Raw genomic sequence first — 15,256 nt, forward strand, 5'->3', positions numbered from 1 at the left:
GAATAAATAACCCCATGTGAACAAGCCAAAGGCGACAGTGGCAAGGAAAAACTCCCTTGACGCTGGAGGAAGAAACCTTGGGAGGAAGCAAGACACAAAATGGGGAACAGGGGCAGAGGGACGCCATTGAGGTGAGGTAAGGTGGGGGAGTGTGCGCGACACGCTTTCACCTGGGGTGCATGGTGCACTACTGGCAGAGCGGAGCAATGGGTTTACATCTCGTGGCTCAGGATTTTTTGTAGGGCCTTTGTCAGTTAGAGGCTCGTAGAATTGTTCTAATTTTCTCCCCTACAGGTGTCCCTGCCGGGGGACCATCCTCCTCTGGTTAAACCACTTTATAGCAGTTTTAGCATTTCGTTCTGTTTTAGGTTTGTATTCCATCTTCTCGCTCTCCTAGGGTGGGGGAGTGTGCGTGACACGCTTTCACCTGGGGCGCACTACTAGCCGAGTGGAGCAATGGGTTTGCATCTGCCATTGCATTCTGTTGCTCTTCTCTTTCTTTCTGGCAGATGTTACTGGGGCCCTCATTTGCTTGACCCTGGTTCAGTTTCTGCATCTTTTGGAGCCTATCATTGTCCTCCTTCATATGCCAGATCTCTGTCATTAGTCGGATGTTCTCCATTTGTACTTTGCAAAGTTCCAGAAATAACTTCACCTCGTCCTTGTGAATTAAATAAGGAAGTTCAAATATATATTCATGTGATTTCTGTGTTGAATTGATTCCCTATGTGCTTGCACAACATCACATCTAAGTAGTTGGAAAGAGACTGATGGGTGACAGGGAGAGAGGGAAGAGCAGGGAGGGAGAGCATGTGTCTCCCTCCTTCCTCTGCAACAGGTCAGGTGTAAGTTTGTCTGCTACCTGCACAATATAATTCTTACCATGCTTTTTTTCTGTTGTAATTTTTGAATGCTTTTTCACTTAGTGTGTTTGCATCAGAGTAGATGACATACTGCAAAAGTTGTTACAGTGCACTGTGACACAGATCAATTAAACCCTGCAAGCTGATAAAATAGGATTAGGTTAAATACTGATCATTCCACAGCACCTTGTTATTACATTGTCTCAGACTTATATTTCCTATTGCTATAACCCCACCCCTCCTCCACATTTTCAATCATACTGTTCATTTCATAAACTTCACGTACAACTGGAAATTGCCATTGTGATAGCTGGAGGCTGTGTGGAGGAGTGATGAACAGAGATGAAGTGGTGGACTGGTTCCATGTAAAAATAGCAATAGCAACAATAGCATTTCTCTTGTAAATCTGATCTTAAATATCAACCAGTTCAGTAATATCAATTACAAAATGTAAAATTTAGGTGAATTACTTTGAGTAATATTCACACTAATAAATAGAGAGTATGCCTCTCATTGCTATTACTGTAAGGACTGAAGGACTGAGTTTTTAGCACAGAATTAACAGATTCATGAAATATAGCCATGTGGGCCCCATGATAGTGACATAATGACACTGAGCACATTCTAATTCATTATCAAATATATCTGTTTTTAAAATAAAGTAATAAAATACAAAAAATAATGTTGGTAACAGGACAGGATTTGGAGATGTACCATCTAATTCACAGTTACAGAATAATCAAATATACAAAATAGAAAAACCTTAATTTTGCCTTCAGAAAATCCAAAAATTCCTGTTGAACGTGAGCTGTGAAATTTTCAATGTAATATGTTAGGTTAACAGGACTGAGTGAATACCTGGGGACAGAGCTTAAATATATATGGAAAAAAATATGTTTTATATGTATATAGCATAGATGGGATATAGTCACACATTCATTGTCTGTTACCGCTTATCCAATTCAAGGATAAGTTGGGTCCTACCCGGAATCACTGAGTGCAAGGTGGGAGCACACCATGGAGGGAGTGCCAATCCTTCACAGGGCGACACACGCTCACACATTCACACCTATGGACACTTTTGAGTTGCCAGTCCACCTACCAACGTGTGTTTGTGGACTGTGGGAGGAAACCCACTTGAACTCACCATCTCCAGGTCACTACCTGCTGCACCACCGTGCCGCCCATTATAGTGACACAATAAAACATATGTCTGAAGGGCATTAATCATTATATTTCATAGTAAATTGTTAGATGGATATATCCATTTGATAATAGTACACTGTTTAGGGAATATTACAAATATACACATATACATATTTACTACAAATATATAATCGTTGTACTGTTCATTAAATGAATATACATTTTCCTGCAATTTTTCATTATTCAAATGAAAATAAAATGTAATTTTATGAGGTTTATCCGTGGAAAAGGACAATTTTCAAGAGGATTAAACTTTTTCTTCAACACTGGAACCAAGACTTAACGAAATCCTACGACATCGCAGATGAATTGTGGTTAATGTAGTTCTTCTCGTTGTCCAATGAAATCAAACTTAACGGTGATGGTTGCTCTAGAAAACTACAATTATCGCGAGGAAATGAGCTCGGATGGAGCTAACGTTAGCCCGCTACTATAAAGCGGCACCGACAAGGTTATTTTAGGGGGGTAGTCACGAAAATAGCGGAATAAAAGGTATGTTTGGAAAACGGACATTTTATACATGTTTATCAGTCTTTTTTCGTTTGTATAGAAGTTCTGAATTTGCTGTATTTCGTGAGTTTTTTCTGCGTTTGCATAGCATAACTTGATACTCATGTAGCATTAGCTTCTATCTTACTCAATACGAACTGAGGGTTTTTAAGGGAAAACTCCAAAAACTTAACATTTTCTTGTTATGCACTTAATTTTAAACCAGAAAACACTAAACAGAGTGTTAATAATCACTGAACGTGCTATAAATAGCTATTAGTAACACGTAAAATAGTAAAATAATAAGCAAGAAAGGCCCATGCAATTTAAGCTTTAACTAATAGTTTAACGTAGAATGTTTAAATTATGATATTTTAACGTTTAAGGTTAACGTTATTTAAATAGGACAGTCATTTGTACTTCAGTAGCACAAGACAACAAGTGTCTTCCAAAGCATTTATTTTCAATAAAGCAAATCAGTTTGAATCCAGAGTGAATGAAAATAGTTTTCAACAAATCACGAAAATAATAATTAAATCTAAATAAAATTGGGACAATGCATAAAGCAGTGGGTATTCAATACTCTTTAATCTTTAGAGAATTAATAAAAACTCAGTGTGTCAATATACTTCTTATTAACTTTACTGTCTGTTTGATTAGCTTTGTTTACAAAAGATGGGACATGAGCATGTGTAAGCAACGTGTCCCATTACCTTTCCTTTGAACAACCCTTAATACTAGTTAAGGGACTGAAGACACTAATGTATTTTAAAAGTAAAATCTTTGCCATTCTCTTGGTATAAATGTCTAGCTCTTCTGCCACATGGTCTTTGTTGTCAAATGCTTCTCTTAATAATGCAACAGATACTTAACAGGAGATAGACCAGGCTAGCATTGAAATGGCCACGCTGTTGTAACACAAGCTGTATGTGACTTGGAGTAAACACGGATGCTCTTGAAAAAGATGTCATCTGGAAAGCAGCATATTTTGACTCAAAATGTGTAATATTTTATTGTTAATGTTGACTTAAACGCTGTGCAAATTCCACATGCCGTAGGATTCTAATCCAGAGCATTTTCATGAAAGATATGAAAGGTGTGTTTAAACCACAACACTGTGTTTTTTACTGTGCATCAGCCTGTGCTAAAGCTTGCCTTTTCTGGACAATGTTGATATGGCTTTTGCTGTGCATAGTAGGCTTAACTTGCATTTTTTCGGTACCTCTATCAGTCACAGTCATTGGGAAATTACAAGTTCAGTGTCACATCCTGTATAGCCACTGTAACTTGCACACTGTACACAACCATATTTTTTATTTCTTTATTTATTTTTGTGTATTGTCAACTCAGTTTATGTTCAGAAAGGTATAACTAAAGCCCATTTTTTGGGGGGTTCTAGTGTAGTTTGTTTGACCAAAAATGAAATGTGTGAATGATTTATAAATGGTAGAGCAGGCATCACACTGAACACAATTTCTCTACCAGTTAAGATGATAATAACAGGCGAGACCTGGAAGACATTAAAACTGCCATATGACTACTACAGGTACAATACTGTGAATCTATCAACTGCCAAATACCCACATAACTTGCATTAGCTTTGAAGACTTGAATGTTCTGTGATCATGGGAATTTAGGGAAGGATTAGTATTTGAATACACTTCATAGTCCCTTTTACACTGTAAAAAAAAAAAATACATTTCTTGCCTGGCAAGACTGTAGTTAAAAAACAAATGTCTCAGAGCTACAAAACATCAACAATAATTGTCCTTTGGAAAAGACAGGATATTATATAAGCATCAGATTCTTATAATGACTGATGTGTGTGTCTGTTTATGTCTGTTACATTGTGTGAAAACCCCTGTGAGTGCCATAGCAAAATTATTTCATGATGTTTCATATACAACAATAAATAAGAATTTGATAAGCCGTTTCAGTGCTCCCTACTAGAAATGTTTTCAAAACAACTCTTATAATACTTTCCAGGAACTGTGAAAAATTTACTAAATTGAACAGCTTCAGCTTCAGTTGCAGGTATTCACAAAGATAGATAGATTGTACTGAAATTATTAAAATATAGACACTGCTGCGTTTTAATTTTACAATAGCATAAATTTAAATAGGGTCGCACAGTGGCGCAGCAGGTAGTGTTGCAGTCACACAGCTCCATGGACCTGGGGTTGTGGGTCCAAGTATGTGAGGAGTTTGGTGTGTCCACATGGGTTTCCTCTGTGTGCTCCGGTTTCCTCCCACGGTCCAAAAACACATGTCGGTAGGTGGATTGGTGACTCAAAAGGTGTCCATAGGTGTGAATGTGTGTCACCCTGTGAAGGATTGGTGCCAAATCCAGGGTGTGTTCCTGCCTTGTGCCCAGTGATTCCGGGTAGGCTCAAAACCCACTGCGACCCTGAACCCGATAAGCGGTTTCAGACAATGAATGAATGAAGTTAAATATTCCAGTCATTAATTTCTCAGTTTATGCAATAATTCTATTTACACTTACTAACTTGGTTGATGAAAACACACTAAATTTACATTGATGTAAACATACGCCAGTGACTGTAGCACCTGAATGTCAAAACAAGCAAATCCACTGAAGATAGTGGTAGGTAGTAGAAGGTGGTGACTGGGGACTGTCCCAGAGAAAGTGTCAAGAGTGTCTAGAAAAGCACCATATAAGAGTAGCTATAATCCGTTCATGTGGTTGTGAAGAAAAAACGTTTTGAAAAAAAGAACAAAATTGGCTTTAATAACGTCAGAGTGGAAACAGAAATTGTTGAAATACGATAATGATATTTTTCAAACTGTATTGCTGTACTGTAGTGTGTGCATAGTTGGTCCTGTCTGGCCAGCTTCAAACACCAAACTCTCATATATTGTCTCTCTCCTATTTAATGAGGTCAGATACTGAGGATTCTTTTATCAAATACTTTCAGGTTCTACACCACCAGTGCCTGAGCTTGGTGGGGATCAGGAAGTGCCGTGACATCCCCGTCCTCCTCTCATGTCCCTCCCCTGTGTGTCCCAGCCCATCACTGTCCCCTTGTCATTCCCGAGTCCGTCTCTGTCTGTGTCCCCTTACTCCGCTCTTTGTCTTCCTCCCCCTCATGCTCAGGATATCGCAACTCCAACTCAATGACCGCCTGGATCGTCCTACCTGTCAGCCTGGCCGCCTTCTCCATCACCGGAATATGGATAGTGTGAGTAGTGATGGACAATACAATGCTTTATTTTCTGGTGATGTCATAATACATATTACTAAATATATCATGAGTAAAATCATACTTCTAGAACTAAGGTCCACAATCACAAGGTAGCTACCACTACCAGACTGTGGGTCAATTGATTCTGGGCCAACTACTGTTTTAACCGTTCTATAGAAATAAGAGTAAAATTTGTTTCCACAGATACGCCATGGCTGTGATGAACCACCACGTGTGTCCCGTGGAAAACTGGTAAAAACATATTTGGTGTGTGTGTCTGTGTGTGTGTGCACGCGTGAGTATTGATGAGAAAGTTTTTCAAACATGCCTTTAATGCATATCATTGTATGCAGGACCTACAATGTGACGTGTTCAGAAGAGACAGCCAAACCTGGCTTCCCTAAAACATGCTGCACCATTCAAGACATCCCACTCATTAGGTAACACACAGACTTTCAGCATATTCATCAAAAAACAAGCAGCACATACATGACACACAGCCACCCTGAAAAAAAATATATTTTTTAGCTCTGTGTCATGTGTGTGTGATTTTAAATATTGTAGGGTTTTTAAATGAAATCTGTCTTTTGCAGTAAATGTGGCTCCTTCCCTCCAGAGAGCTGCCTTTTCAGTCTCATAGGAAACGTAGGAGCCTTCATGGGTAAGTTTCCTGCAAGAATATATGAGAGTGTGTCACTTATCTAAATAGGTATCCTTTTAGTTAAGGGTGGGCAATTGATTTTTGCAATTCAAATATTTGCGTATTTTAATATGAGCTATAGGCCCTCCCCTAGATTTATTTTTTTCCCCAATCCATTCTGTTATCTGGTATAGTATATTCGACTAACTGTATACATCTTCACTCTTATTGTAGTGTCACTTTTATGTAATGGCATATTCTTTTCTTTCTTTCTCTCTCTCTCTCTCTCTCTCTCTCTCTCTCTCTCTCTAGTGGTTATGGTGTGTCTTCTGCGTTATGCTCAGATTATCGAACATAGTCATCACTGTTGGACCAACACCAGTGGCCTGGTGTCCGGCTTCATCAATGCTGTGGGTCTGGTTATGGTGGGAAACTTCCAGGTCAGTGTGTACTGTAATAAAGCCTGAATGTTGATTATATTGACAGGAGCAGTGTACTCAGATACAGGGTGTGCAGTGCAAGGAAATTATTCTGTATTTTACTGCTGATCCTGTTTAATAATTCTGTTACATCTGGAATGTCTTCGAAACGTTATGTAATTTTATGTTCCTTGTTAGACTTGTTGAACCATATCCAAGAGTGCAGCATAAAGTCCTGCTGCTTTTCTGTTGTATTTTTTGGATATCAGCTTATTGTAAATGTTCTGTGTCCAGGTGGACCATGCTAAGACTCTTCACTATGTTGGAGCTGGTGTGGCCTTTCCTGCTGGTCTGTTGTTTGTGTGTCTGCAGTGTGTGTTGACCTACCGAGTGGCCGAGACTGCCCTTGACTACTGGATGGCCCATGTCCGGGTTGCTCTTGCTGCTGGCTCCTTGGTGTCTCTGGTGCTTAGTATCCTTTGAAAACATATTTTAAAACGATAAATGGTAATTTATGGGCAGAGTTTGCTCTATAAAACTAAAAGAGTAAAAAAATAAATACATTATTTGTCTGTAAATTTAAGGGAATAGGATGTCAGACATTTTATTTTATTTGTGTGATCAACAACATTTGAGGTAACGAGAAGCTGTAAATGAATTTTATGTTGAATTATTAATTTAAAGTAATTATGCTGGATATTTATTTTTGTTCATTGGCTGAAATTTTATGCGAACAGTACCTATAATATAGTGTCAAAGGATGCAGCATTAGGAGGAAACTAGAGGAGCAGAGCAGACTCAAATGGGTGGGAGTAGATGGATAATTAACCAGACTCAGCATGAATTAAGTATGAGCTGCTTTCTAAGCATGCAGTCTTCAGAGAGCTGCTGTGGTTGCTTGAATACACACTCACACTCAGGATCACAGCCCTGGCAGCATGCTTTGTGCTACCCTTCATATAAATACACACCAAATATTAATTTGTATACACACACACACACACACACACACACACCTGTAAAGATCTCTTTTGTAAAGACAGTCTGTAGATCCCTGCATGCTATATAATTGTTAAAGAAAATGGATTTCTCTTTTAGTGACAACAATTAATTGATGTTTTTTTACTTTTTTTTTTACGTAAACTAAGGCAGACTCATGGACTGTGTCTCATGGACACAAAAAGCTTACTTAAACATTCAACATTATTTGAAGCAAAAGACTAATGATTTCGGGTCATATGCTAATTGGTGGATTATATGCTCGTGTTAATTGTTAGTCTCAGCTCCAGTGCTGAACTAAATAACAGCAAACTTCAGAACTCATATGTCTTAGAGATACAATTAAGTAATCATATATGGCATCATTTATATATAATATTTGTATAAAGCATGAAAGTACAATATTCTGTTAAGATTATCTAAGAGTAGACTAATTTGTTGGACTGATAATGAAAAATAGACAAATTATACTCTTCATCATCATCACTACTGTTTGCATTCCCTAACTGCTGACCTCAGGTGGCATCTTCTTCATCCATGAAAGCTTTGTCCTTCAGCACGCGGCTGCCATCTGCGAGTGGGTCTTTACCGTGGTCATTCTCGTCTTCTATGGAACCTTCACCTATGAGTTTGGCACTGTCACCAGCGAGACCATGATGGCTGGCCTCCAAAGAAACCTCCAGCACGGCTCTAGCGTCATGCTTGGTGGTGGTTCCAGAGGCCTGGGCGGAGGAGCCTCGAAGGGTCTGAAGTCACCAGGAGGCAGCAGTACCTCAACACACTTGAATTGCACACCAGAGAGCATAGCTATGCTTTAGAACCACACTGACTGCCTGGAGAATGAATGGAAAAAAAACTCCATAGGTGAAAAAGAAGCAGTATTGGAGTTTGTCTGGATTGCATGAGCTGGTCCTGGATTTTGTAATCATTGGTAGTTAATTTGTTATAGGACAAAGTTTCTCAACTCCTATACTGTGGACCCAGTGGTCTGCAGAGTTTATTTTCAATGCTTGGATAATCCAGCAGATGTCAGGAATGGCATTACGTGGCAAATCAGGTAATTCAGTTAACTACCAGTGACTGAAAGAAATCTGGCACCGGAAACTGGATTAAAGGCCCAGGTTAAATTCTGAGTTAGTGGTTACATTATGTATGCTTGTCTGGGGACAAATAATTTTTGGGATGTGATTACAGCATTGACATTGGGTGGAGACCTCTAAAATCAACCACAAATTAATCAAGTCAGTGGTCTCTAATGTCAGAGCGATACAATTGATAGCCCATGCAAAACAATCTAGCTACCAAAACATAATTGTTATTTTACAGAACTGTTTCTTCTCTTAAAAGAGGTCTGATTTTTATAGGATGTAGCCTGATATTTGACTTTATTCTGCTATGCTAGACATTTTGTCAGAAGGCTTGCTGTCAGTCAGGCAATGTTGACAAGTGCACCAGAGTTCCACATTCACAAGGCATTACACTGGTTTCAGAATTTCTCACCTACAATTTTTCTACCCTAATAAGGCTACATTCCTAACAACATTAAGATGAAAATTTAATGTGTGTGTCCCCAGACGTTCTTGTTATGAGAGTATGTCTGGTCCTGTGGTTAAAACGCTCTATGTGTGGTGACATTTGTTGAATTAGGATTAAGAAGGGAAACCACTTAGACTTCAGCTCTCGATACCTGAGCACAACCAAAGGCAAAAACCAGATGGGTCAGCAACCATTCTGTTAATGGAATAGTTTGGCAAACCAACTTTGCACTGCCTTTTCCCCTGTTCTTCAAACGTAATCAGTTAGCCAAACCTACTTGGTGCCTAAAGTTTGATTCTTAGGTTTGCACTGGAGGCTAATTTAGATGAGAAATGAAAACTTACAGGTGCTGCTGATAAAATTATAATATCATGAAAAAGTTGATTTATTTCAGTAATTCCATTCAAAAAGTGAAACTTGTATGTAATACTCATTCATTACACACAGACTGATATATTTCTAGTGTTTATGTCTTTTTATTTGATGATTATAACTGACAACTAATGAAAAACCCCAAATTCAGTATTTCAGAAAATTAGAATATTGTGAAAATGTTCAATATTGAAGACACCTGGTGCCACTCTCTAATCAGCTTATTAACTCAAAACACCTGCAAAGGCCTTTAAATGGTCTCTCAGTCTAGTTCTGTAGGCTAAACAATCATGGGGAAGATTGCTGACTTGACAGTTGTCCAAAAGATGACCATTGACAACACAATCAGGGCAAGACACAAAACTTTATTGCTAAAGAGGCTGGCTGTTCACAGAGCTCTGTGTCCAAGCACATTAATAAAGAGGCGACGGGAAGGAAAATATGTGGTAGAAAAAAAGTGTACAAGCAATAGGGATGACTGCACCCTGAAAAGGATTGTGAAACAACACCCATTCAAAAATGTGGGGGAGATTCACAAAGACTGGACTGCAGCTGGAGTCAGTGCTTCAAGAACCACCACCACACAGACATATGTAAGACATAGGTTTCAGCTGTCGCATTCCTTGTGTCAAGCCACTCAGCTTCAGAAGCATTTTGCTTCCAAGAAGGACGGGACTGCTGCTGAGTAGTCCAAAGTTATGTTCTCTGATGAAAGTAAATTTTGCATTTCCTTTGGAAATGAAGGACCAGAGTCTGGAGGAAGAGAGGAGAGGCACAGAATCCATGTTGCTTGAGGTCCAGTGTAAAGTTTCACAGTCAGTGAGGGTTTGGGGTGCCATGTCCTCTGCTGGTGTTGGTCCACTGTGATTTGCACCCAATGATTCCAGGTAGGCTCTGGACCCACCGCGACCCTGAACTGGATAAGCGGTTACAGATAATGAATGAATGAATGAATATATCAGTCTGTGAGTAATGAATGAGTATAATATACAAGTTTCACTTTTTGGATGGAATTACTGAAATAAATCAACTTTTTCATGATATTCTAATTTTATGACCAGCACCTGTAGCACATCTAGTAGCACTGGGTCGTTTGCTTAAAAACACAATCCAGTTTTGAAAGTGATCACTACTGCTGACTTTAGCTAGCACACCTCTGTCTATTTTTAGAGACAAAAAAATTGCTATTTGACTGTATTGGGGGAAACTTGTGTGAATTTGATTGTACGCTAAACTACTCTTTTAATCCTGCTGTGATTTTTGTTCGCTCCATCAGGTCATTTTCACTTGGTCCAGATTTGACTTCTCCAAGGTTGTAATAGAGAAGTATGATAATTGGGCCAAGTATGTTGCAATTGGTCAAGGGTCAAGTTAACTTGGCTTGGGTTTGTTTTTTGATGCACAGAGTTTCTGTGGTTTGTTTGTTGCTGCCTGATTTGTAGACATCGAGGGAATGGAAAAGGAGAATTTTATGGTTACAGTTTAAGGGGGTGGTTTTAGCTGCTGGATCCTGCTGTTGTGCTCCCCCTCCACCATTTGACAATTAAGTATTTGCACGTTCCACAATGAATGAAATCAAAATGAAGCATTTTTAAGTGCATTTTTATTTTTTTTTTAGATCTACTGAGTGATAATAATAATAATAATATAATAATAATAATAATAATTATTATTATTATTATTACTACTGAGTGATACTCTGAATGTGTGTGGCAAAGGGCCTGTAGTTAAGGATGTTTATTGTACTTGCTTGTAAGAATTGTGCACATGTATGAATTTAGCAAAACATTCTAAGAAAACCTAAGATAGTGTAGTTTAAGATTGCGTGAAATTGAGGAAAATAATGTGTCTTGATACTCTTCCTGCACTTGTTTTTCCCTGTAAAATCATGGATAACCATCTTATTTTGGTTGTTCTTTATGGCAAATTATTAACACACTTGCCTTTTATCAGTTTTGTTTTTTAATCTTTGATATAGGTCATGATACACCTTATTCACAATCGTACATAGCTTTCCATTGCTATGGTATTTTTTTCCCCATGAGGCTCCAGCCATGACCTGCTTCCACCATCTGTTTTTCTGAGTTATATTTAACACTGTAAAGTGACTGCTGATCTGTCCTTGGTTTGTGGACTGATTTTACTTGGTGAAACTTTCATTTGACTTAATAGAAACGTGCACAAAGCTAAATTTCATGCATTACATGAAGTCTCCTAAAACTTCACCTAAAATGTCTTGAATGAATGTCCCATCCACACAAAATACACATAATATATCGTTTAAAACATCTTCAGGGACTAAAATTTAATTCTTGTGTATTTTGACAGTAAATTATGTCTCTGTAGATGGACACAGATAAAATTGCTTATTTGCTGCTAACTAGTTTGTGTAGCTGCGTAGTTGCTAATTAGGTAGCCAGCTAATATTAACATTTAATATATAATTTCTAGCTTTTTTGCTAACTTTCACAGGTAAAATAAACGCACTCGACTCTGTTGGAATAGTGTCGACCAAATGAACTGGCTGTGTTCCAACAACAAGGGCTTTGTTTACAACATCATACTAACATGCTACACATGCTGCATTACTAGATGCACTATCACTGTCCTTTGACAAACTATGTGTTTAGTAGGATGCTGTGTTAGCCTGAAGTCTGGCTTGTGTTCCTCATTTTTTTTTTTCTTGACATACAATTGATGTGCAGAATCAACTGTAAACTACTAAGCTGCATATCCTAGATATTTTATCACATTCAGAACAGTATGATGCATGAAAAAATTATTAGCTACTAATATGTGGAATGTTTCACAAAGTAAATTCAAAGTAAAAAAAACACCTAATAATAAATACAAAGTGACATGTTTTAAGCCAACATTACATTCAAAAATTTGTTTTTTTGTTATTGTTTTTTTTAGATTATATTCTGTTGCCATATTCATCTGGTCCACCAAAGCATTGTTCTTTATGTATTTTATTGCAAAGACATTAGCTTAGTATTTTGTCGTCTAAGTGTAGCAGGAGGACACAGTAACTAGAGTAACCTGAGTGCCATTTTGGGAAATGGTGCCAAGACACTGCAGTGGTGGTCTGTAAACAGGTTCATGAATGGCTGGACTATAGAATTGTATTGGTATCCAGGCTGGTTCCTGGGAAACCACGTTTGAAATATATGAGGAGAAAGCTATTGGGGGGCCTTAATCTTCTGTTCCTGCTGTTTCTGAGAGTTTTTCTTTGTACAGGAGACTGGAAAAGCTACCATCAGTTGCCAGCGAAGTGGAGGTGCACATTGTCTGTTAGAGTTTACGGACACTAGGGTTTCTTCTAATTTTGCTGTTTTGGATTTTCAGTTATGTAAAGAAAGAAAACTTTGCAGTGGTGTAGTTACCATAAAATGACTTCATGCCAATTTTCAAAACTGTTGCTAAATACATGAGCCTTAAGGAAGATATTATGAACATGGGTGTCCAACAGTCTGCAGATACTTTAACCAAAGTTTCTTCTCAGTTGAGGGGTGTTAATGGGGAGCTTTTAGCCTTTTCCTGCCATAACAGGACTTCTCTACTCTTCTGAGAAGACTTTGTACACTGGATGTTGAAACATTGCTGTGAGAATTTGATTGCATTCAGCCTAAATGACCATTAGTGAGGATAGGTACTGATGTTGGACGATTAGTACTGAATCAGAAATGCCACTCCACTTAAAGGTATTGTATGAAGCTCCATCACTCCAGAGAACAGTTCCACTGTTCTACAGCCCAAGGCTCTAGCTGATGTTAGCATTGGGCATATTAAAAATATGTTTTCACACCCTGGTGTTCTCCAACCTCTGACAGGATTTGTATGTACTCCAGCTCTCCTTGTTTTCACTGTTTGTTTTAGAGGCTGCAATGTATTTTTGGTATGTTTTGTGCAGGCAGATTTCTGTGGTTAGATTTATTTAGCTGCACTCCCTAGAGTATTCTAACCAATGTGGCAAATTTCAGCCTTCTCATGACGCGGTATCAAGGCTTCTACTCTTCAGTCCAAATATCTTGTTTGCATTCTATATAAAGGAAGTTAATTACTAGGGCAGTTTAATTTATGTACTATTTGTGGCAGCTGAGAGAACATGTACAACCAAATTGAATCACTTTTCTTGATTCAGTTCTTGATTTATTTGATCCAGTTCAAAAGCTGTAAGCATACAGATATTCAGAACAGTTGAGATTTGGTCAAGATTTCCAACACTTGATATTCAAAGTAAGTTCGGGCAAGATGTCCAAAATATCATGATACATTTCCAGAAGATTTTTGTAAACAGTACACAGTATTATGTATTTAGAATTTCAAGAAGTTCAAACTAATGATGCACTACTCAATCAGTAGTGTTTTACTTATGGAATACTATTAAAATGAAAGTAAATTTTCAAGTTGAGTCAAGATTTGACAACAAACTGTAGCTATGCCATTAGTGGGTGCTATCATATCGCCCAACTGAAACTGGGCAGTTGGGAATTGCCTTGAAGTTTACATGATTTTTGATTGAAGCACTTTTCCATCAGACTGTGTAGAACACTAATAATCTGTGACCCGTCATTTTGACGTTATTACCTTTTGCAGTTGAGCCATACCAACACTAACCATCTCTACTGTATCTGCAGTGGTTCTGAGGAGTCTTAGTTGGAGCTTGAATTGATGCAGACCATTGGTTTAAATTGTCAGACCTCCTCCTGTTTCCCTTGTACAAGATCAGGATGAGGAGAGCTGTGTATTTTTCACTGTACAGTGCTGTATCATTCTGGTGGAAAAGTGCTCATTGTCGCCACTAGCGCTGGGGGCTACATTGATTTATCCAAAGTTATTGATTTGTATTTTCTTTCTGTAAACATGACCAATTTTCACTCTGATCTGTTATCTTCAGAGGGGCTATGAAGGAAAGTTCCCACAGAACATTTGTCGATTGCAATGTTAGTTTAAAATTTAGTTGTTGTGGCAATGTTAATGAAGGAAAAATGAATCTGCCAAGTGTTAAGGCACATGGTATTTGCTTTCTACTTGGTCAGAGCTACACTGAGTGTTACAGACACTGGATAACAACACAGCCTTTTTATTTGACGTTTATCAAGAATGTTGTTCAAATGTAATGGTTTTTCAGAATTGTCCCTCATCCCAGCCCTAGTCTGCACTGGATCTAAAAACCAGATTTGTAGTTACAGATACGTTTTCGAGACCATTCGATTTGGTTCCAGTCTCAAACTTGCGATTGTACAGCTACTATTTTTCAGTCTGTTTCGTTGGTACTAGCTGGAGCTTGACAAACAGTAGACACAAAACAATCAGAAAACCAAAGTCCGGTGAAAATTGCTTGGGCTGGGAAACTGCTTTCCAGAGACAACCACCAGATATGACAAGAAAGAGAGATCTGTGAAGATCTGATTCTCTATTAATTAAGACAATACCAACTTTTTACCTGTGAAGGTGTATTGCATTTCAACACAAAGCCTTGTAGCTACTGCAAAGTCAGCTTGGATCCCCATCGCATGTCTTTGT

General features: G+C 38.3%; 1 protein-coding gene across 1 annotated transcript; it reads left to right on the forward strand.

Moving 5' to 3' along the window:
* The first annotated feature begins 2,464 nt into the window (after positions 1-2,464).
* LOC136677033 (transmembrane protein 150A-like) lies at positions 2,465-9,713 on the forward strand. Its single transcript, XM_066654385.1, has 8 exons — positions 2,465-2,561; positions 5,495-5,758; positions 5,966-6,013; positions 6,115-6,201; positions 6,355-6,422; positions 6,714-6,841; positions 7,115-7,292; positions 8,339-9,713. The coding sequence occupies exons 2-8, from the start codon at positions 5,694-5,696 to the stop codon at positions 8,635-8,637; spliced, it is 873 nt and encodes a 290-aa protein (XP_066510482.1). The 5' UTR covers positions 2,465-2,561; positions 5,495-5,693; the 3' UTR covers positions 8,638-9,713.
* The last annotated feature ends 5,543 nt before the right edge of the window (positions 9,714-15,256 follow it).

The sequence above is a fragment of the Hoplias malabaricus genome, chromosome X2 (assembly GCF_029633855.1).
Source record: "Hoplias malabaricus isolate fHopMal1 chromosome X2, fHopMal1.hap1, whole genome shotgun sequence".
NCBI classification, from domain to species: Eukaryota; Metazoa; Chordata; class Actinopteri; order Characiformes; family Erythrinidae; genus Hoplias; species Hoplias malabaricus.

Excerpts from the sequence above, each read along its gene's own strand:
- LOC136677033 (XM_066654385.1), top strand. The coding sequence starts at position 5,694 with ATGACCGCCTGGATCGTCCTACCTGTCAGCCTGGCCGCCTTCTCCATC. Across the intron at positions 5,759-5,965 it reads ATCACCGGAATATGGATAGT|ATACGCCATGGCTGTGATGA; the intron begins GTGAGTAGTGAT and ends TTGTTTCCACAG. Across the intron at positions 6,842-7,114 it reads TTATGGTGGGAAACTTCCAG|GTGGACCATGCTAAGACTCT; the intron begins GTCAGTGTGTAC and ends TTCTGTGTCCAG.